The sequence below is a fragment of the Trematomus bernacchii genome, unplaced genomic scaffold (genome assembly GCF_902827165.1).
Source record: "Trematomus bernacchii unplaced genomic scaffold, fTreBer1.1, whole genome shotgun sequence".
In the NCBI taxonomy this organism is placed as follows: domain Eukaryota; kingdom Metazoa; phylum Chordata; class Actinopteri; order Perciformes; family Nototheniidae; genus Trematomus; species Trematomus bernacchii.
Window position 1 is genome coordinate 2,493,081 of NW_022987685.1, and position 23,360 is coordinate 2,516,440.

The following is a 23,360-nucleotide window of genomic DNA, read 5'->3' on the forward strand; positions in this document are numbered from 1 at the left end:
CTACAGGCATGATGCTAACATGTCTTGGGATGGGGAGCCTGCAGACTCTCAGGGGAAACCCTTGTGTTTCCTCTCAGTCTATTTCCAGTCTCTGTTGGCCTGTAGCGCTGTTCTGTGTCGGATCTTGCTTTTATATTAAGCTTGATTCCAAGCCAAGACAAATGCAGCTTAATTAGTAAGCAACCCAGGAGGCGGATCTCAGACTCCTAAGTGTGTTCCCTTTCTTTAGTTTAAATTTCACGTGCCAGGGTCAGCCGGTGGGCAATAAGACTGACCTCCCCAGCACCCTGTAGCCCCTCCCCCCAGAGGGCCACAGATGAATTGTTCTCTCCGAAGGGAAGTGTTTTTCCTGGCAGCCTCTGCACGAGCTACTTCGACGAATAGGGCAGTCTTAAACAGCTTAGGCCTAAAATACCTTTGTAAACTAACCCCGTATTTATTATGTGATGGCAACTATGTACTGAGCTTCAACAATGTGGTCATTCATAAACAAATATCACATAAGTTTATTAGGTTGGGTTATTCAACATGTGCGGGGGGTCTGATGGCTAAAAATGTTGGCCGCCGAGTCTGAGAAAGTTCTCTGTGTGACTGAATGAGTAAGACAGTGAAGATAAACAGAAAAGCTACTTTTAAATCTCCTTGACTCAACATTATGAATGAAATATCCAGCAATCTTGAGAGCGGAAACTAACTCCAAACCAGTAATTTTGACTTTTAAAGTTTTGTTACATTGTCAGATTTTATTAGCCTAAGACAGATAAACCCATTTATCTCTTTGAAATCTAAATTCTAAAAACTAAAGTGGAGTTTAAACCCAATGTCTTGAGTTCCTGTTCTGTGGGGAAACAATTAAATTGAGGAGAATAATTGAAAACTGCTAAGCTTTATCACAAAGTGAATTGTAAAGAGTTGGGATGGAAGAGAGAGACACAGCCACTGGAAAAAGAAAGGAAGGCGATGGAAGGAGAGACGCAGCACACGGTTTTCTCCTCAGCTGGCTGCTGTCTAGACGGCAAATGTGATCATCCTGTCAACAGACAACTTTAAGCGGGTTACTGAAAGGTGACCCTTCATTTACCAGATGAGAGAGTGTGTGCGTGTCAGTTTCCAGTTGTGTGAGTTTCTCACAAGCAGCCCTATCCCCCGTCACTGTATGGAAGCTACTGCATGTTTGCTTTGAAGCATCGATCAGTTGTTGATATGAAAAGTAGATTTGAGTTCAGCTCCATCAAAAACTCTGAAAAAGGTTAGCACGGCAGCAGGTTATTACCATACGATTATTATGGCCAAAACAAGCCATTATAATCAAATTATCGTTAAGTAGACCAGTGTCCATATCATTGAACTTTGTTTATTGTGTGTTTCTTTCAGCCAAACCAAGTAGTTTTGTTGCTGTTTTGTTTCAAATTACCACAAAATATAGCCTACGCCTTAGGTTGAAAATAAGTTAACTTCAGAACATAATTTTGTTGTATGGAAACCTAATTTGTCAGCATTCCCAGATCGCCAATCCGTATATATGTAAAAAATCTGTTAACCCTAAAGTAGCAGAGTAGGACACACAAACAGCAGCGGTAGCAGAAGTAATCTGAGTACTTAGTTCCTCCTCCACACTCAGGTGCCCTGATTATGTTATCCACAGCAGTAATGGCCAGGATATTATGGGTTGTGACAGTAAAGTGTTGGTAATGACTGTCATTAGAGCCCCACTTTGCGGCAATGATTCGTGTGAGGAGGACACTTCCTCCTGCCTGTCTTCACATGTCTCATGGAATGATGATTACTGTATGTCCTTTCGCACTGCTGGAGTATCTTCACACCTCTTTCTGTTAGATGTCCGAAGTTTTGTAAGACATCTCTGCCCTCTGTCTCTCTCACTACATTACTTCATGTTTTTCATGCTCGATTGCACCGCACACAGTAACAGACCGGCAGTGGCGGTTCTCTACTCATTTTATTTGGGGGGCCATGATGGGGGCCGTCATTATGAGGGGCACATTTAATGCAGGAACAAGGATATTTAAAAACATTTTGTTTAGTATAAAGTAAAAAAAATGAAATACCATTATTGGTGTTTGATTTAATAACAGAGTTTGTGTCAATGACTTTGTTAAATAAAAATGTTTAGTTACTTTGGCCCATGACTGAAATAAAAAACGGTGTTAATTTTGGCCCAGGTTATAGCACAGTGACTTAGTATTTTATATGAATTGCATTATCAGAGATTTATTATTTTGGAGGGGGGCCACAGGGGGGTCCAAGCTTCGTGTTAGAGGGGCACTGGCCCCTGTTGGCCCCCCCCTAGAACCGCCCTTGCAGTCCGGGCTTTTTTTCCTACAAAAAAAGAAAAACCTACAGGGTGAACAAGTGTCCAAGACGGTTCCGCCTTTTGGCTGGGTGTCAGGGTTCGCAGTAATGTATGTTGGGCGAGTGAGGCCAAGGGTTAGACGTGGTGGCTAGCAAGGGGGGGCAGTCAGTGGCCCTGCAGCGGAGAGAGAGAGAGAGAGAGGGGCCCGTCGCTCAGCACGCCGTCTTGGCAGCTGTGTTATGCATGTAGCGCCAGGTGGAAAGGGCAACGGTCTTGCACAATTAAACACTTCATTTGTCTTCATTAAAAGGATGGGCATGTTAGCTTTGGCAGGCTGAGAGGATGTTTAGGCTAACGTTTTTTTTTTCCACTACGTGCTGTGCCCCCCCGGTGTGAACAGCACTTCAAGTTAAAGCTTTAGGGGAATTCTAAGCTTTTAATGGCAGTAAATTGGCTTACTTTTAGCCAGTGTATGTGAACATTGTAGCCTTAAAGGCACCCTGTGGAGGTTTTGACAACCAGCAGTGCCTTCGAGGAAAATTTGAAAGAGGGGATCCTACTGTAGTTCTGCACGTGGACAAAGACATATGCAAACTTGAGATCGTTACTTTTCCTGGGCAAGAAATACTCCTGCAGAAAAAGATGGGTTGAGTTTTTGTACAGACAAAATAATTGAGATATAATACTCTGCTCTGCTGGTTGGTTTATTGTGTAACTTTTTAACAAAGCCAGCCATTCACTGTTTTTCCGATCCCCATTTTGCGAAATCATTGTTTTTGCTCATATTTATTCATTTCCAGAGTTGTTTTCTTTAGAGGAATACAATTATTTGGATCACTCCTCGTTGCATGCGATTGCCTTGTTTGTTCATTAGAAAACATTGCAGCTCATGCTGTAGTTGTGTTGGAAAACCTCGGGTCCAAACAGGGAGTTAATAACTGCTCTCGTGACGCCAGATAGCCGTGAATGCCAGTGTTTGTTTTTGCATGGTCAGCTACACGGAGATATCCTGACCCTGTATGGTGCTAGCAATGCTATCCATTATGCATTTAAAACTAGACAAAGCAAAGAGTGAACAGCAGTGAGCAAGAAGACCTTGGCCTCCTGTGCTCTCTTGGCTGTCTGACTGCTGTTTGGCACATGCGATCGCTGTTCGGAGGCTCGGCCCAGGAAAAGTGCTGAGTGCTGGTGAATGTGGTGTGAAGCTTTGGACTGGGGATCCTTCTCTCACCCGTGTGTTTGTTCCATCAACATATGTGTTCAGTAAAGCCTTGGCCCGCGCCCTGCCACATCGAATATCCCCCCGGCTTGATGTGGTGTCACAGCAGTGCACTGTGGGTGCTGCTGAGGTAATACCACCGGGGACAAGCCCTTGCCACAATATCCACAGAACAAATGTGTGTGTGTGTGTTGCTGGCTACTGTTGCTCGCACACCCCCGTCTGCGCAGCTCATGTAATCCCAGAGTTGTTTGTATTTTCATGCCGACATGTGCTGTGCAATATGGGAATCCATGTGTGTTTCATTTCTGCGCCTATTCACGATTCAACACTATCACATGTCACCTCGAGCATGCACTGCATCCAAGTCTGTGTCTTTGATTAATGGGTTGGACTTAATCCCCCCCCCCCCCCCCCCCCCCCCCATCACCCTCGCCTCCTGCAGAATCTGCTCCTCTCGCCATGTGTACTGTAGGCATGCACACATTTCCTGGGCATGTGATTGATATGTAATTGTTTACATTTCCCTCCCCGTTGCAGATGTTTGTATTCTACTCCACGTTCGACGCCGTGCGTTTACTCAGGCATGCACAAGCAGAGACGCACTCGTACAAAAGAGACGTGTTGATGCCAGGAAGTTTCATCCAGGAATGTTTGGATGTCTTATAGCTTTTGGCACTCACGGCACTAATTGCCTCCAGGAGGTGATTGTTTTTATTAAGCCTCTTTTTTTCTAGGTCTGTGTGTGTTTGGGCACGTGGGTGAGATCAGTCAAGGCCTTTGCCATGAATGTGGTTTCACTCTGGTTTAATAAGAGTGTTATATTAAATATTCTGCAGCCAATCAATAACAAATCAAGGCACAAAGTTATTTCTCTGTGTGGGAGTGCCCCGCCCAATCTCTTAGACTTAAACGTTGTTTATAAAACAGAGATGCTGTGGAATAAGAATGTGTCTTAGACATGTTCAAGCTCTGGAACGGACTAACTAGTTACTTACTTCGTTGGCCCTCCAATGTAAGCTTCTCTTTGAGGTGTTCATAGCGGGCGCTTGGCTCAAGCCGTATGTAGCTAATATCCAGCGTGTTATCCAGAGGTAAGCAGTAATAAGCTGCTGCTGAAGGATCCCTGCCACCCATGCCGAGCAGAGTTAAGGTTAAGCTGTGGACAAGGTGCAACCCAAAACGGACGCCGGCCTTTTATGTGTGCTCTAATGGCTCCGTGTGTCGTGGTTGGGCATACAGTAGAGTAGCAGTACAAACATACACTTGTAGTTTTCCTTTCTGGGGAGCCATTGGCTTGTACAAAGAATATCAAGTGCAGCTTGGGGGGTTCATTGGAAGGAGATCATTCAATTTCAAGGTTGCAGATTGCCATGTGTTGAGCTTTTTCATCCTTTGAGAGACACCAATGCCTAGCGATACATGTACCAATATGTGTCCTTATTGGTTAATGTGCCGATTATTTTCTAGATTTAACGATTAGTCTATAAAATCGTTAAAATTCCCCAGAGATATCTTGATTTTAGGATCTGTTAATGCCACTGTAGCTCAAAAATGCCTTTTTATAATTGCAGGACTGGGAGTATTTTGGTGAAAAAGTGAAATAGTAGTATCTAAATAAATGTCAAAGTGACATTAAAAAGGTGTGTCGCAGGAGAAAACATTATTTGATTGGAAAAAATTGCAAATATTTTAGGATATGAATAATTGTTTTGCATTTTGGCTCAAGAGATGGCTTGAATCAAACTTTGATGGGAGTTTTCGCCATTTCATTAACCAAAAATATAGTTTTTTTTCTTGATGCCTCTCACACGCTATACTAATCATTTTCCCATTGAAGCACAAATGAGGGGATTATTATGAGGATATAATGGACTTTGTGCCTGAGAGAGTCGGAAACAGCCATCAGCAGATTCATACAAAGGGTTCAAGTTTTTAACATTAGTGTAACAAGGCATTCTCTTCAGCTTTTGTGGAATTATAATCATCAACAGTGTCCTTCAGTGGAAATTGTGTTGGATGACAGCCTTTTGTTTCTGAAACGTAATATACAGTAAACCTTGTTCCTGTGCAAGACATTAAACAGTGGAGTTTGTGTATTCTTGAGGCATTTTAAAACCCTTACAGTCCGATGCTTACGGTAACCTGACATCTCTGGACGCTTACAGCATATTAAAAGAGGGTTTTGATCGCGGTGGTCTCCCTCTGGTGCTTCATGAGAACCCATCATTGCAAACTTGTGTAAGTACTGTGAGCGTAAACATGGGGAAAACCAAGACCGTGGAGTGTGCGTGTGCAGGCCCACATCACATGCAAACTCACACCCTCCTGCACACACACAAAGACAGTTTTCACTCCGAGGGGGGAGAAAGTAATCTGTTCACAAACCACAAAATTGAAAAATGACCCTGACGCTCTTCCAAGCTGAAAAGTGAGCTGCGCTTGCAACACAAGAAGATACTTACATCAAATCTTCAGACAACACGGAGTGAGCCTTTGACTTCAAATTAGCGTAATTTAAGGATCTCTTTAGGCTGCAGGTAGACATTCATGTGTCTCTCTCTCTCTGCCATTATGTTGTCTCATGTTCACACACACACTCACACTCACTCACAACCACACTTTAATCGCCTGCAGGGGCACAAAGCTTGGCAGACTGTAAATAGTATTCTTAAAAAGAACTTGATGGTCCTTGGCTGGTGCTTAACTCTGCATCGCTTTTTGAAAAGACACACACGCACACACACAGTTTTGCAGTGTTCTTTATTCAAACTGTATTCACAAATATCAACACAGAAAAATATCGTTGTGGTTTTCCCTCTTACTGGTTGTTGCAGCCTGGGAGTAATTACATTTGTATCTCTGTGTGGTTATATATTTGTCATCTAATTGATCAAATATAGTATATCAAATCAAATTAAGTGCGTAATAAACAATCTGCTCACAGGTTTCCTATTTCAAGGCTCTAAGTCTGATCTTACTTTGCAAACCTGGCGGATGGCCACATATTAGTTGGCTAAACCACAAGAGTTGGTGTAAAATATTGTTTAAAAGACGTGGTTCATTGCTAATTAACCTGCGTTCGTGTTGTTTGATTACAAAACCACACTTCTTCCATTAAATCCAAAGTACACAAAGACCTCAGCCAAAGCGAAAGCCTCCAAAGGAAAGTTTTAGTTAATGATGACCTGCACATTTCCCAGCAGTGCAGATGAGTAATGCACATGATGTGTGTTCAGTGTCTCCTAATCAGCAGTATGCCTTTATTATAAACTGCTTTCAACATCTCCTGAAAAGCAAAGGCAGTTTGTTTGAGATGACATGGCTTTGTGGTCTTCCACAGTTGCATGTTACTCTCTCCACTGTACAACAACACGCTGTGGTCGTGGCGTAATTGGCCTCCGAGTGCTGATGCATGAGGTTCATAAATGCCGGGTTGATTGTGAGCACGTTCTCTGATTTCGAACGTAGAAACCACGAAGGCTTCGAGCGTTTTTCCCGTTATCCTGCAGCGTGGTATTAATTCCAAAGATGCTTCCCAGGTGCACCGGACACTGTATTTGGGGAAGGGGATATTTTAAGTATTCAAAGCCCATGTGTGATGCCAGGGTGATTTGAAAGGATCAGGATTTAAGCCTGTGTGTTTCTTCTTAAACTGTAACATGTTCAGCTTTGGGCTATGTTTCACCATGCCTGCGACCATTATGTTTTTCAGTCAAAATGTAAAAAACGTATAAGTAGAATTGGACATTTTGTAAAAAGTCTTGTATCGAAGAGCATCTGGTGCTTTAGAGGATGTTGATCCTCCCACAATATGCATGCAAACTTCCTGGATTCTTTCTCCCTGGCTTTGTTTCTGAATCCCAACCCAAATCGCAATGAAAAGTGACCCGGCGGATTTTTAAAAGCTTCAGATTTATGATCTCTTGGTGCAGGTCCCGCGATGAAAGCATTGCCTGGAGCCAGGGTGTTCATTGACTAAAGACAGCTCCGCATGTTCCATTGTCCCCCCGATGAAACGCCTGCATCGTGATGTGAAGATAGCCTTTGATTTATAATATTAAACTTTGGGAAGCCAAATGTGAATGTCTGTGGTAAAATCAAAAGTAATCTGGGAGAAAAGAAAACACCCAAATTAAGCAAAATAAGCCAAACTCAGAAAATGCCTGAATGTCTCTACTTCAGCACAGTTTTATTTCCCGAGTTAAAAATGTTCAGAGGTTATGATTTGTGGCGCCTTGGGTTTTGCAGGTTGAACCACAGGCAAAACGAGCAGCCTTTCTCACAATCAGCTCTCTGATGACCTCACTGAGATAATGATAGAGGATGAAGTGAAGCCGAGGAGCTGCTCCTCTACTCCGTCTCTCACCGGGCTGCCACAGATGATGGAGTGATGGGTGGGAGGCGGAGGGGGGAGAGGTTTTAGGGCCTGGCGCTGTTTTGCCCTCAATTGCATGGCGGCACGCTGCAATAGACACCAATTAGAGTGAGGCGTAGAGTGAAGCGCGGCTAGATGAGCTCAGCTTGTGGCTCCTGTCTGGCACACACACACACACACCACCAACATAAGTGCTTTCTTCTTCTGTGTATGTCCTTAATGTATATATACAGAGTGTTTTCAAGAATTTATCGACGGTAGCAAAGCGTGAGAAGTGTTAGTCCGTACAGTACAGGCAAATGATTTAAAGTGTGTGAACATGTTCGTGTGATGTGCTGAGGATTTATTTTAGCACCCTCTTATTCTCTGATGCCAGAAGCGAAATGTTTGAGAGGGACCACCCCAAAGACTCTAGACTCGTCTAATCCTTCTCCTGTTGCACCTCCCATGGACTCTGTGTGTGTGCAAGGAAACTGGGAATTGAAACTGATATTTGGAGTGAAGAGATTTCTGTTCCTTTTGCGAGATTTTTTGTGGAAAACCTATCTTTCAATCTTTTATTAATGATTATTTTTGACACGCTTATACATCTGTCCTTTCTCTTGCCTTCCTCTGGCTCCGACCCCTCTGTAAAGGTCAAACTCAACAAATCTTGGGCTCCGCTGGAATATTTCTTTTGCATAGGAAGGATCCCATCTGAGTAAAGTGAGTGGCAGCCATGAGGGCAGGTCAAATTTAATTGTGGGATCCTCTTTGCAATGAGTTCATCCAGGTTTTTTGAAAAATATAGTATGTAGTAATACTGTGGCGCTGATCTTGTATATAAGATAAATTCTTACGAGAACATGAAGCCAGTATTTTTGGAGTCATTATACCGTTTTTGATACAGAAATATAGTTTTTTGGTTTCACTTAAACAATTTACGGGGAAAATATCAATTTTGGTAAGAGGGTGCACATCCCTGTTACCCGGTTTAGACAAAACCATGGGGTCATCTTTTCCTAAGTCATTTCCTTGACCTCAAGACCTTTCCCATCAAGGTCACTTAAAAATGGAAAAGACTATGGTTGCAGTCGAATAGTCTGAGTGAGTGAAACGTCACGGGGTTAAGGGATAGTGGATAGGAGAATTCAAAAGGACTTAGGAGAAGAGACTGCGGTACTTTAGAGAATCCGACTGCACTTTCACTATCCGACGTGTTTAGGATGCGCCAGCGGACGTCATAAATGTGCGTCTGCTGCTGTGGGGAAACTATGGAAACTACACTTTTCTATACAGCGGACTACAACATGGATGTTTAATAAGAACGAGGGACTACTGTAAACTCATCTAGAGACTCTGCACCGTGCTCTGATGCTGTTGGTTTATGCTTTATGAACGTGGACAACAGAGAAACATATTCTTCATGACCAAAGTTGGAATTGAAATAAAAAAGGAAAGTGAAACTTATGCTCGTCACCCTCTCCCTCCGGTCCACATTAATACAAATGATCCCAATACATATGATTGTATGAAAATATCTTAAAATCAATACAAATGTATTTATTATAAACGTTAGTCCTTAACATCTATCACTGTGTATATCACCATTCAAACATCTTTTAAAAGTTGAACAAACCCCACACAGCTCAGTAAAGACTGAAATGTTGACTTTATTTGATCATTTCAGTAAAAACTAACGTTCATATTTCTCTTTTTGATTATAATACTGATGAACGTTCAAAACAAAGCACTTTGGCAACTTACCACATACGTTTTAAAATGCTTAATAAGCACCGTAACTTTCATGATATCATTTCTCGGTCATAATCGGTTGTTTCCGTGAACGGCCGACTGTTGTGTGACGGCAAATGATGCGGCTGCAAGGCATTGTGGGGCAGCATTTTCTCCTCTCCTTTCGGTGAGGGAGGTCCAGTGGTTCCTAAGCTAAAGGAGGTTATAAAGGAAGTTTGAAACCTCCTTTCCTATCATCTAGACTAGAGAATTCGAACGGCACTTATCATGGCTGCCACTGAGGGACTTCCGGGTCATTTCACTCCGTTAGGAAGGTTCCTAAGCTAAATGGACTATTCGACTTCAGCCCAAGGACATCATTTTGGGAATTCTTGACCACAGCCATGACACTTCTCATTCGCACTTCAGATGAATGGCAGAACTGACCTTCAGGCGTCCCTTCTGCAGCTGTTTCAAAATGAATGAAACATGAGCTCTAAAATGACTTGTACTTTTGTCTCTCTGACACAAGAGGCTGCTCTTTAGCTGTCAAGGCTGGGACAGGAAACATTTCAGTGATTGAGAAGCCTGTGCTTGATCTCTTTCTCTTTTTCACACATTCATATTTAATTGTCTTATTTACAGAAACGTCTACTGCCCTTTTGTTGTTTAAAAAAAAAAAAGAAGAAGAGAGAGAGAATCTTGAAAATAGCTCCAATTCCTGGTCAGGATAGGAAGAAGCAATGCGAGGTATTATTATGGGATTTCTTTTCCTGTCCATCTCCTCTCCTGCTGTGCAGCTTTACTGTCTGAGCAGTATAACACCTCGCTGGTAGGGAGTTGACTACAGTAGCATATTTAGACGGCTGTAAGCCCAAAAGCTCCTGTGAAAACAGGGCAGAGGGTTTTTATGTGGGAGCGCGATGGGATGGGGGTGCACTGATCCATTGCAGCTCTCTTCCTGTGCGGTTTCTCTTCAGTCATGCATCCTAATGTTTCCTCTCCCTCTCCATCACCTGGGCAAGCTTTGACTAGAAGCTAGGACACATGAGGTTTCTTTTCACGAGCGTGCGCTTGCTGATTTTGTTTTGTAAACTGTGAAAGGGAAACTAGATGTGATTTCCACATTTCAACAGGACTACAAAGGGGACATAGCCCGAGGCGTGAGTTTTGCAATATAAACTTTTCTCATAGTGTCTTTAAGGAAATGATGTATAACTTGGCATGCTAACATACATATATATATTACATACAGACACACACTCACAGTTTCTCATCTCTTTTATATTCCGTTTCTCTCTTTGTCTCTCCAGCTCTCACTCCAAACATCACCCACAAAACCCTCAGATACTCCGATACAGGCTCCCATGACGAGCAGCAATTATTATTCAAGTCCTGTAACTCCATATCATATATAATTTGACATTTCCCCTTGCAATCACTACCCACAGGCTTCAGGACATGGAGAATTGTTACTGTTATGTGCTGTAGAAGAACGCTGTTTAGGCCGCATCATAAAATGGCTAACTGAACAGTTTTGAATCTGCAACCACTGAGTTAACTTCCTTTCTGGCCTGTCTTGGGCAGCAGAAGCAAACCATTAACACATCATTTATCATCATCTGTAAGGTTGATGTGTTACAAACATTTGTCTCCTTGCGCATCATGGTTCCAACATGTTCATCCTCTGGAGTTCCTGGCCCTTGAATCACATTTGTATTCTTCTTTTCGCTCTGTTTTTGGGCTCCACCACCTTCTGAAGGAAATATGTGTCACTTTTGAGGGGAAAATGCATCAATATGTCCCCCAAATAGTTGCTTAGTGAGTCTATCTACCCTTAAATATGAGTGCCAGGTATGACATCTCAACAATGAGGTTGATAAAGGTAAAATATTCATAAATATATCTAAATATTAGGCTGTGCTACTGCTTAGTAAAGCTTTCCCTTGGCAACATTGATCCTCCTCTTCAGTTGGCGAGGGTGCCGCTCCTGCGTCGCCTCCGGTTATATACAGAGCAGTGATGTCAGATATTCTCATTTGCCATTATCTTGTGGTCACACTTCCTGGATTCAGGGTTTCTTGAAACTTGGCATTGCGTTTTTTTACAACAGCCTTGTTTTTTTCCAGTAGCCGTAAAGGTCTTCTTTGCTGTCAGAGGGAACATATGGAGAGATACAGTAGGTCATTTTTTTTAATGGTGTTTATCTTGAGGCTTTGGTGAAAAACCATAATATGTGTCCTGTGGGCCATATTTCCTTATTGACCTAATAGTGAGTGCTCTGTATTTGATACACCATTTGGTTTTGGAAACGGATGGCAGGAAGACGTGCGTGTGAGAGCTCTTTTCCATATAGATCTACTCCGTGGGTTTCGACAGCCCGAGCTGAAATGCTATCCGGTAAACTTTACACAAGATGGATGGAAAGAGAAAAGACGACTTGATGGAGTGACAGTTTAAAAAAAGAGAGAAAATGCAGATGACAAGGAAGTGTGTATGAGTCACTACATGTGCTCCTTTTCCACTCATTCAGTATCATCTCATTCACATTTGAGTGAAATCAGCCTACTGAATTGATCCGTTTATGATATCATTTCACACATTATAATGGATTCATGCCATCATCCTGATTTTTTTGCATCTTCCATGTGTTTGTCAGCTGATTACAGAAGCACATGTGTGAGGAATGCTCGATTGCATTGTGGATAGTTTCCTCTCTGTGAATGTGGCTGCTGCAAGACAAAGCCCAGCCGATGTGTTGAAGTGTGGCTGCTTAAAAAAAGCTGTCGGCACCCCCCAGCACCATGGCAAGTTATGGACCGAGAGGTGCGTTGCATAAGGACTGACGTCATGTCTCAATCTTTGTGACGATGTTGAGCTGATCAAATAATGTTCAGAAATCATTTCAAAGCCCGAGTTGTACATCTATGTTGGTAAGAAATGTAAGTGATTCCAGTGTGTTTTAGTGAGATTTTTAAGCGGTAAAATACCCTACATGGGAAATTACTTTGGTCAGAATGATTGTGAGAACATCGTTACTTCACTGTCACATTCAGTGTGGGAACTTTAAGTTTCACATACATTTTTCTGACAGGCAGTGATTAGTATGGTCAACAAAGCACGTTTTTGTCCGATTTATACACTGCTTATTTGCACAATAATGATAGAAGCCAACATGTTTCTGCCTTCATCAGGAAATGAGCAATCGCTTCAGAAGTGGTTTTGCTGAAAACCTCATAGCATGCGTATAAAAGGTTTGGTGAGTTTATGTATTTCTCAGGGAGTTGGAACAATGTGCTGGAGGTGTCATCTATTCTCTTTAATTGTTTCCATATTTGTGGGTTAGGCGCAGGTCGTAAGAAGGAACTGAAGTACACACTTCGCTCTGCGTGTTATTACATCATTTTTTAAAACCAAGTGAAAAATGTCAGATTTCAGAGGACGCTCCAAGGGTTAAAGCCTCCTTTGACCACCTTCATCATATTACTATCACTTTCTCTGATGCTCCCCCGAGCCAAAGACAACACACAATACATTTTCGACAATGAAGAACACATGTTACCGATGTGGCTCAATTTGGAGGTTAAAACTGAAACCTTAGCCGTGTGCAGCACATTCAGGAGATCAGACACGTCTTCTTGCGGCTACAAGCGCTTCAACTCTCTTCAAGTGTAAATACTCCACACTCGCACATCATGAATAATAAGCTGCTGAGACAAACCAGGTGCCTTTTTTTTATTTGGAGTCGCTGCTTGGTGTCTCTGCTTGAAAAATTACTGTTGAACTGTTGTGTCTCGTTTTGCAATTACGAAAGAGGTTAACAAGAGAGCCTGTTTCATGTCCGCACTTCAAGAAGACCTGTTTCGCTGCTTTGAACTTTGTTTCTCTGAGCTGTCATTACATACAGGCAGTAATTAGTCTGGATGTAGGTTCTATGTCTCCTGGCATTGTGAAATTAACACAAATTAGCTGTTTGCATTTAGAAAATCCTATCAACATTTTCCATGTTTTGAACTGGGTTTTCCATTTTATCATTCTTCCAGTTTCTCCGACTTAGTATATATGGATCCTGACATGACCGTGCATGTCATATTTACAGTTCTGCAGTCCTGATGGAGCCTATTGCAGCCAAAAAAATCTTTGGTTTCACAGCGTTGATTACCGCAAGCCTTTGAAATATTTCTTCATTATAACACAATGTTTCCCTTAAGAAGCTGAGCAGGGTTTGTACTTCTTAAAAGTCCCAGAAACCCGATCTACTACCTTTGAGCAAAGCAAACTTGGTCCTACTTTTTAAGATGGGGATTAAGTTATCAAACTTTTGAACTGACATAAAATCCTGTTCATGTGAGCCAGAGAGCTGTCTAGATGTGTTAAGAGAAAGGATTTGGTCAAAATCCAAACTTTGATTGTCATCGCAGTGGTGGAACTTTTTCCACCCCCACAAAAAAAAAAAAAGTGTAGATATGACACGTGACAAGTTTAAGTCCCTGTAAAAATCTGAAGAATCCAAATGTATTAGTGGGACGTCTGTAATGGGTGAAATATGAATGTCTCTTGTTCCCGAGGCGTCTTCAATCTGGAAAATCGACACGGGGTAAAATAAGCCCTCTAAGAAAAGCCATTTTTGTTCTTTTGACGACAAGATAAAACCTTTTCATTACTAATGCTCACTGATTAAAGAAGACCAACATGTTACAGCTGCTTCCACTGACATGTTGTCGTATTATCTGGAAGTAAAGTTCAAGACCATACTTAAGGATAATTTATTTTAAAATGAACGAAGGAACCAAAACAAATGAATCACTCAGACAGGAAGGCGTTGGAGGGGGGGGGAGAGGGATGACAAGGCCAGGCTGGGTGTTGAATGTGAATGGGCCCAGATGCAGCGCTGGTGTCTTCTGTTCAGTTTCACAGGACCAGGAGAGAGAGGACATGCAGAGGATGTTCATTCAGCAGTGGTACCTATGGGAAATTAATTTCAGTTTTTTATTGGACTTTTTCTTCACCAAGGACGTTTTGTATTTGAAATGTGTCTGTAATACAGAATTTGTAAACTTTTTATTTACTTACTTAAATTGTCCATACATGCTCTTTGCTCAATGTACAACACTTGTTTTTTTACCGGCAGTTTAAGTAGATGAACTCGTAGCAATATAATAATAATGTTTAAAAAAACTATTATACGCATTTAAAATAAAAAATAAAAGTAAAAACATAAAGCCTACATAAATAAACAATAATTATAATTAGTAAACTAATAAGTTAAAACAATTTGTTAAATGCATATTCAAATTCTTACCAGGATTACAGAACAAGAACTGGCCTTATTTTCATGAAACTCGTTGAAAGGGTGTACCATGAGCTGAGAAAGAACCAAATACATTTTGGAGCCGGTCAGAATCACGGGATACATTCATAATTGTTCACTTTCCACAATATTGCATATGTTGCATTTGTCCATTGCACTGTGAGTGCCCTCCTAGTTCTCTATGGGTTCATCATTACCTACCTACAAGTTCATTTAACACATTCATATTCAGATGCTTTCAATTGAAATGGTGTATCGAACTCACTTTTCAGACTAAAAGCTATAACATCCAGATGATATGGCAATATGGTCTCCATTCTGAAGCACAGGTTTTCAGTCAAGCTTGATACTGGCAGGGAGTCTATAAATAAGCCTGTGATGCTGAGCGTTCCTCCAGCCCACCTTTGTAGGCCAGTGTAACCTCCAGCAGCTTTACATAGCTAATTTATACCCATCCCCTCCTGTCATGCTCTCTTTAAAAACGCCACAGTGGCCGCGATTGGGTTAAACTTGAGGGATTCATTCGAGGGGATTGTTGGTGTAGAGGGACCCTGATGGAGATCATCAGAAAAGCTGCTAAAAACATACGAGCTCTCCTGAATGTGCTAATGGGAAAAGCTTGGTGCTGGGAACGTATGAACGCAGTTTCAGGAAGCAGTAAATGTCACTGCTGATTCTTTAATTATGTGGCCCATTCGTCCTCTGCGCTGTGGGAGTTTTCGAGGCTCGCTCAGGCGGGATCAGATTATGGTTTCTGGCTTATTCAAAATGTCACTATGAAGACTGCAGTTAATGATTTTATTTCTTGAGTACATTTCTGATGTGTTCTCCGCTCTTAAGTTAGCATGCCTTTTTTTAGCATGAACTTATCAGCATACTAATGCCATTGGTAACCTCGCTGTATATCTTTGTCCTGTTTGAATAGCAGATGTAAAATACATTTTAACATTGAATCTACCTTTTGTTGAGACTTCCAAGACAACGTCACCAGATGTTCCCAGGTCTGTGCAACGCAGCTGCTATCCTGAGAAACAAATCACTTTGTTTTCATTCATGCCGTATAAAGTTCTGGGACCAATATCCAGGCAGAACAAATGTCTTCCTCCGCGGAGCTGCAGGGAGTTGCAGTCAGAAGGTCTCCTGGACTGTGAGCCAGCAGAGATGGGTCCGTTAAAGGCCGACTTGGCGTTTGCATCTCCCCCGAGCACATTATTTATCCCTAAAACGGCCTTGCTCGCAGCGCTGTTCATCCTCCCCCGTCGACCGTGATACAGTATCCTCGCAAGATGTTATATGGCTCCGTAAATCTGTCATCTTCAGATTACCAACAAATACTGAAACCAAATATTGCAGAATTTCAATCGACCCCCCCCTTCCATATCATAATCGTAAATACTCAAGTAGTTCATGGGAAGAAAATAAACTTTGAAGCTAATCATTAAAGACTACAAAGAATAAAGAAAATATTGTGGGAGTGTTTGAAAGCACTGTACTACTGCTTTCTCTCAGTTGCTGTTTTTCAGCTCACCTCCCATCTGGCTTGAATTGGATTAAGCTGATTACATCTTAATTTTAATACTCTTTGGGGGGGGTTGGTGAAGTGTGGTTGGTTTTCAGCTGCATGTCGTAAAATCACTGTCCTGGTAAAACATTTTATACTGTGGCCCAGAAAGCTTTTCAGACAATGGCATTGGTGTAAATCTTGCCTGGAGCACATACGGCGTGCTGGTGGGGGGGGGGGGGTTGGCGGGAGGCTACCATTGATCCCGCCTGAGCCATTTAAGTCCCCTCGTGGGAGTCAATGGTTTGGGCTCTTGAGTGTAACTTAGAGTCAGTCCTTGGTAACTTTAGCTCCATTTGTCTCTCTTACTGAGAACTCTGGGCTGTTAACTCTGGTCATTCCCCCGTAATATGGCAATCTCTTAATTTGACCCTTTATTCCTCCACAGAGGAGTGATGGGAAGGATCTGTAAAACCTCTGCTGCTTGGAAAGCCTTAGTGACCTTTTTACAAGACCTGAAAACATTGCCGGTTAACATTTATATGTTATATTGCTCAAGAGAGAGCTTTTCTAGTGTAATGTTACCCTACGAAGAGTGAGAAGCAAGAATGTATGTATGGTTGGAATCTTGCAGGGTAAATTGGTTGGTTTTTCCAACATTATCTAAAGAAATTAAATACATTTGAACTCATGGGTTAGGGTTAGGGTCTAAACCCTAACCCTAACCCTTCTATGTACAAGGATGAACAACCAGTGGTGGAGTTTACATTAAGTACATCTACTTACCATTTGAGAGTCTTCTGTGCAATGAGGGATTATTATTTTGCACTTACTTTTAGTTTCCAAATAAATGTGTTTTGATCATTCAAACCATAACTGATGTTCCTGCTCCTCTATCCTTCCCTGTGAACTTTGCTGAAGTGATTTTTCCGTGATCCCGGATCTCAATAATTGCTTCAGGGAGTACGATGTTATCATAACCGATTGAAATGATGCCCCGAATCTACAAAAAATAGTGGTTGAGAGTGTCTGTCTGTCTTCAAGCAATCAGTTCTCTCTAATCTCCTTAACCACTTGCATGCTTCCCCTCATGCAACCGAATACCCAAGCCGGCCTTTGTGTGAAATAACAATGCACCGTATTGTTTTTTCTCACCTCATCGTCTTCACAGATTATTGTTTAAACTGTGAGGAGACACCTCAAGCAATGTTGTGGTAGAGAGCTGGCTCCAAGTGGGTGTCAGTCAAACACGTTAATTTCCTCCTCGGGTGTTTGGTTTTAAACTCTGGGCACATCACCGATGCCACGGTTTATTTTCTGTAGTCATATGTTAGCAAATATGAGAAGGGGGTATCATTTCTGTCAAAACGTGCAAGTCCTCATCCCTCCCGCTGGCACTACGAAATACACCAGTTGGATGTGGATAATTCCCCAGTATGTAGTCTCCTTCAAGTCAAACCACCTAATTCCCATACCTTCAGCAGCAGGTTAAGAATGGTTTGTTGTGTATTTCTCAAGTATAAAACGTGTGTGTGTGTGTGTGTGTGTGTGTGTGTGTGAGCTGGTTAATGATAGAGACATCCGCTCTAGTGTTGTGATTAGGGTTGCTGACTATTTGCTCTGGAGTGCGGCACATTCCTCGCAGCCTTAATTGATAGCAATCATGTGGTTTTTGATTTGGTGTTTGATTGGGAGCTTGGATTTGAAGTCTTGATTTGAAGGGCACAGGGGTTTTTATTGTCTTTGGAAAGTGAGGGCTGGATTCCTGAATGATAGCCTGCTACCTTGCAAGTCACATGAAGGGGCACCAGTGGGTTGGCACCGACCTCGACTTCCTTTCACTTTTTGTCTCTTGCCATTTCAGGAAGTTATAACTGGAAAGTCACTCAGTGAATAGTATATTCCCTCTGCGCCAAGAGCTGTCCATCTCGCCGGTTGTTTTTCTCTATAACCAGAGGTATTGTCCCTCCAGGGGACACCTGGCTTGTTCCCCACCTCCACAGTGCAAATGTTCCCTAGCTTAAGCTGCCAGATGTTATGAAAGGCTCTATTGAAGTAGACCTTTAGCTCATAAAGAAATCTAAAAAAAAGTATCCATGGCTGAGAGGTCTATTCTGATAGCTTCAGTGACTGGACTATGTCATCTGATTTTACATGGGGATCTCACATGTAACTCCTTGTAAAACCAAACACAGTCAGGAGCCGGACATGTGCTCCTTTTGTTAAGATGTGTTGGAGTCGGCATATCTGTGCATGCATGGACATTTCAGTTTTTTTCTTAACATATTCATAAAAACAACGCTGTCAAAATCAAAATCCAAAACATGCTAGTAGATTATCTTGCTCCGTACAACTGAGAATTTTTGACATTTCCAAAACACAGTGCTGGCAGTAGACTGAGCAAAGCTGTCCAGAGCTAAAAAGAAATGAAAAACAGCAGCATGAGCTAAATAAAACGAGGAGACAAGTGGAGTGTAAGAGGCAGAGATTTTAGAAGAAGAAATGGAAAGAATCAAAGGAAGAAAGAAAATTGGTTTACAATTGTTGTCTGACACACACACACACACACACACACACACACACACACACACACACACACACACACACACACACACACACACACACACACACACACACACACACACACACACACACACACACACACACACACACACACGTGAGGTTGCAGCTGGCTCTGTTCCTTGTTTGAACTAGCATGCTTGACTGAGGCACATTTATTGATTGGCTAGTGTGCCAGACCTGAAGGACTTGTGGGGCTCGGATCCTGTCCGATTACTCCCCCCACATTCACACAAAAAAAACACACACGCACACACTCCCAGCCCTCCTCCCCTCCCCTTACTCCTGAGGAAGAAGGGGAGCGAGTCAGAGAGGAGCCGGCAGGCAGTCAGACGCGACTCAGAGTGACCCGGAGAGCCGAGCGTCACACACACACACACACTCAGAGCCGGAGAGGGTGACTCACACACTCTGGGAGGCATGGAGCGAAATGTTGTATCTTGCAAGCTACTGGTGACAGCTCTTCTCATCCTGGTACTGTAACGTTTCATATTTTCCTCAATCTTTATCCAACAAAAAAAACATTGTCTTTTATATTCAATGTATTCATTTAAATACTTGTCACGTGGGGTTCTAATAGATTGCTTTTCCTGTGTAGGAGTGTGTCTGCATGTATTTTTGGATGAAGTGATTTATGCAGCAGAAATGCACTCTTCAGATGGTGGAGTCATTTCAGCTCTAACAAGGCAGTTAGTGTGAGCTGACTTGTGTTATTGAGTTTGGCTCAAACGTCCCTATGCCTCCTTTGTTGTTGATAAGTCACAAAAGAAGACTTGTCATGTGTTTGTTAGCACTCCCTGTTACATTACAGTGAGTGCCTTGCTCGACGGTGAGTACAGTGGCGTGCTGCGTGGAGCAGACGACAAGGGATTCAGCAGATGTGCAAAATATCGTATGTCTTTCCGACTGAAAAGGCCATCGTGTGTATATTGACACAGTCTGCGAAAAAAGGCTCCAGAGTCTGGTTTCTTTCCCCTGCCGAGGACTTTTCCATCTTCAAGGAAAATGTCCTTAGTCTCAGCTGCTGACAGGTGACTTAAATAGAATCTGTCCATCAGAATAACATAATATGGGGATCACTGGCCTTTTTTTTTTATCATGTGCTCATTTCCTCTCTTCCACTTTGGATGCCTGACAGCCACAGGGGCCTTTTGTGGTCACATGTTTGCTGTTTTTCTCCAAGTTAAAGAGCCAGAGAACAAATGTGTCTAAATGTCACTCCTTTGTTGTGTAAATGCTAGTGTTACAGTGCAAATAAAACCCCAGAGCAAAAGAGGTTAGGAAGGCTCCAAGTCGATACCCGAGCCTTTTGATAATTGGATCCAAATCCCAGCAGGACTGCCGTGAGCCTTGTGTTCCTCCGCCTTTTTATTGAGAACAATAGCAGCACCGTCAGCCAAACAACCTCCACATCTCCATCCCTCCGTCCCCTCCTCTGTCTTCACCAGCCTTGTTTTGCCTCTGGCCCTCTTGGCTTCGCAACACACAGCTCCCAGCCGTAAATGAGGTCAAAATGCACTGATTGCTTTTCAAAGGAGAATTAAGGTGGTGTGTTAACCGGCTGCCCAGAGCACTGCCTGTGTTTATTTACCGTGGATCCAAACACGAGAATAGTTGGCCCGTGCAGAAAGTAGAGCCGATGCGTTTGGCTGCGTGCTCCTTTTGGCGGCGTGTTTAGGTCTCTCCGTTCCCCTCTGCTGTTCCTCAGGCGTCATCAGCACTGACAGCCATTTATATCAGTCCCCACGCACTTTTAATAACGTGAACCCACCACCCTCGCTCCGTAGCTTACAGCATGGGAGTTTTTGCTACCGTGACCCAAAGAAAATAATCGAGGCAGTATTATTACCTCGATTCTGCTTTCCTCTGAAATCCATTCATCTTTGTAGACCAAGCACAATGCCATGCTGTTGGGGGAAAAAGGGGCCAAAGAGGTCAAAATAACTCGGCGTATCCTGAGTTTTTCCTTCTAAAATCCCAAGGCTGTGTATCTCAAACGCAAGGCTGGACATTCACTGTAAACTATTTGTCAGCTCAGTGGGCATAAATCTTTTTGAAGGGCAGGTGTTACACATAATGTTCTCTGGCTTATTCAGTGTGTTTAGAGTAGTAGGGCTTGTTGTGCACCACATTTCATTCCTAATCTGCAGGACTTTGGATTTTTAGGTCACTTTCAAAAACTCTGCTGGACAAACTGGTGTACAGATCCCGTGCTATGTCTATAGCACTCAAAAGCTGCCTTTTTGAAAACTTAAAATAATCTTTCATGGTTCACCTACACTATAATGACTGCCTAAGTGTTCAGGTTATTTTACAAAATGATAATTTTCTCTTGGACCCATCTATTCCTTTTCGAAGCCTTAAAGCCTCTGTTGAATGGCAGATTATTTTATTGAATGTGTTTGCACCTCACGTCTTTGAAACCACATTCCTGCTGCCATGGAAGGTGGATGATTTGTCCCAGTCTTGGTTCCAAGTCTTTTCTTTCATTTTCCAGGTTTTCATCCATTTAACAGGTATAGAACCAGCTATTTTGGCAGCTTTGAGTGGAATACCTCCACGGAGCTAAGCTGCCCTTGTTCTAGATCGCAGAAGCAATATATTTTCCTTTTCACTCCATCTGAATCTGTAACGTAGCGCTCTGACTTCATTCAGTCAGACCTGCAAAGGGCATTGAGAAGAGCTCTGCTGCTGAGCACAGCCAAGACAAAGAAACATAACTCATGTGAAGCAGTAGGTGATCCACATCAGATGACAGTGCCAGCCTTACAAATAAACACCTTCTTTAGAGCAAGGTGAGTCAAATCGAATCTGGAAATACAAAAAGGCCTTGAAAAGCAAAGAGTAGTACAAATATTTTAAGATAGGGTGGATAAGGGTGGAGAGGATCTTTTATTTCTTGGCTTTTTCTCTTCATCTGAGATCCACATTGTCCTTGCAGGACTCATCCTCTCATAATATTGACTTTGGATCCTGCAGTAATAGCCCTACAGTACCTCTGCTGCCAAATACAGCACAATGCAATTAGCAGAGGGACACACAAGAGAGGCCCGAAATTAAAGAGAGGACTAACTTTTCATAATCTGAAGAATGACATTTGAGATATTCAAAAGGGGAAAAGTTGAGCGCTTTTGATTACTTCCTCTTGCACTCTTGCTCATCCTGTCACATGCACTTGTGTTTCTTTTTCAGCAGCTCATGGAATTTAATTCAGGATAGCAGCTCTGACTTTTCTGCGTGTCCTGATTAAACCAAGGAAGCCACATATTGTATCGCACAAGAGGGATACGAAATAATCAGTTTGGTTGGGACTTGCAGAGATGATGATAAACAATATAAAAGACAACATTGCATTGGTTTGAATGGATGTGGTGATGAAAGTGAGAATGCAAAATGGTAACTGCTCAATGGTTTCTATGACAGATCTCTCATGGGTAAATCATCACTTCCTCCTTCTCTTCTGCCTGTAGAGCTCGAGGACGGCGCGATCCGAGGAGGACAGAGACACTCTGTGGGACGCCTGGGGTTCATGGAGTGAATGCTCCCGGACCTGTGGAGGAGGCGCCTCATACTCTCTCAGAAGATGCCTCAGTTCCAAGTAAGTCTCACACATACTCTACGTACAGGGATGTTTCCACAGCATGGTCTACTTGCCATTTTGGGTTTTATTTGAGCAAATGTTGTAGAGGGTACCTGGTGTTTTTGTTGGTGCCACCTTAATCAAGGTTAAGACCTTAGATTGGTCTGAGAGAATCTTCAAGCAACACCATTGGTGATACTCATGCAACATTTGTAATCATAATATCTGCCTCAAAATCACACCTAATGTGGCACAAGAATGGAATTTAAGGTAATGATTTTAAGTAATGAAACAAAAGTGCATTTACTAAATGTAAACTTCTTGCTAGTTAAACCAATCAAAAGCAATATCTGTTGTGATCACTCATCAGAGTTGGTCTAATGTACTCTAAGGAAGCATGTACTGTACTTACACATTTGAACTATGTCTTTCTTAATTGTTTGTTAAATGCATAACTAAATATGATAAATTGATTAAAAACAGCCCCTTGAAAATAATTGGTATTCCTTTTTTGGAGCCCCCTCCATACTTAGAGTAAAGCATACCTTAAGTAAACGCGACAATTTGTAAGTGTGTGTTAAAACACTATCCGAGGTAATCTCCCTTTTATAAAGAGCTAAGTCCTGACTGGGGTTGGACTGGTTTCCATTAAAGTGCCATATCACAGCTTTAAGATTTCGAGAGAGGGAAGGGAGGGGAGTGTGGGGGGGTTCTTTTTCTTTTTGCTCAGGGCCGTTCTGCCAAATAAATCCAGACAGCGTCCCTAA

General features: G+C 42.4%; 1 protein-coding gene across 2 annotated transcripts in view; it reads left to right on the forward strand.

Moving 5' to 3' along the window:
• Window positions 1-23,360, forward strand: part of adamtsl3 (ADAMTS-like 3) — an 89,093-nt gene that overhangs the window by 35,540 nt on the left and 30,193 nt on the right. For both annotated transcript variants that reach the window (XM_034136758.1, XM_034136759.1), the window contains exon 3: window positions 22,484-22,611. In XM_034136758.1, coding sequence (XP_033992649.1) covers window positions 22,484-22,611 — 128 coding nt within the window. The remainder of the gene's footprint in view (window positions 1-22,483; window positions 22,612-23,360) is intronic.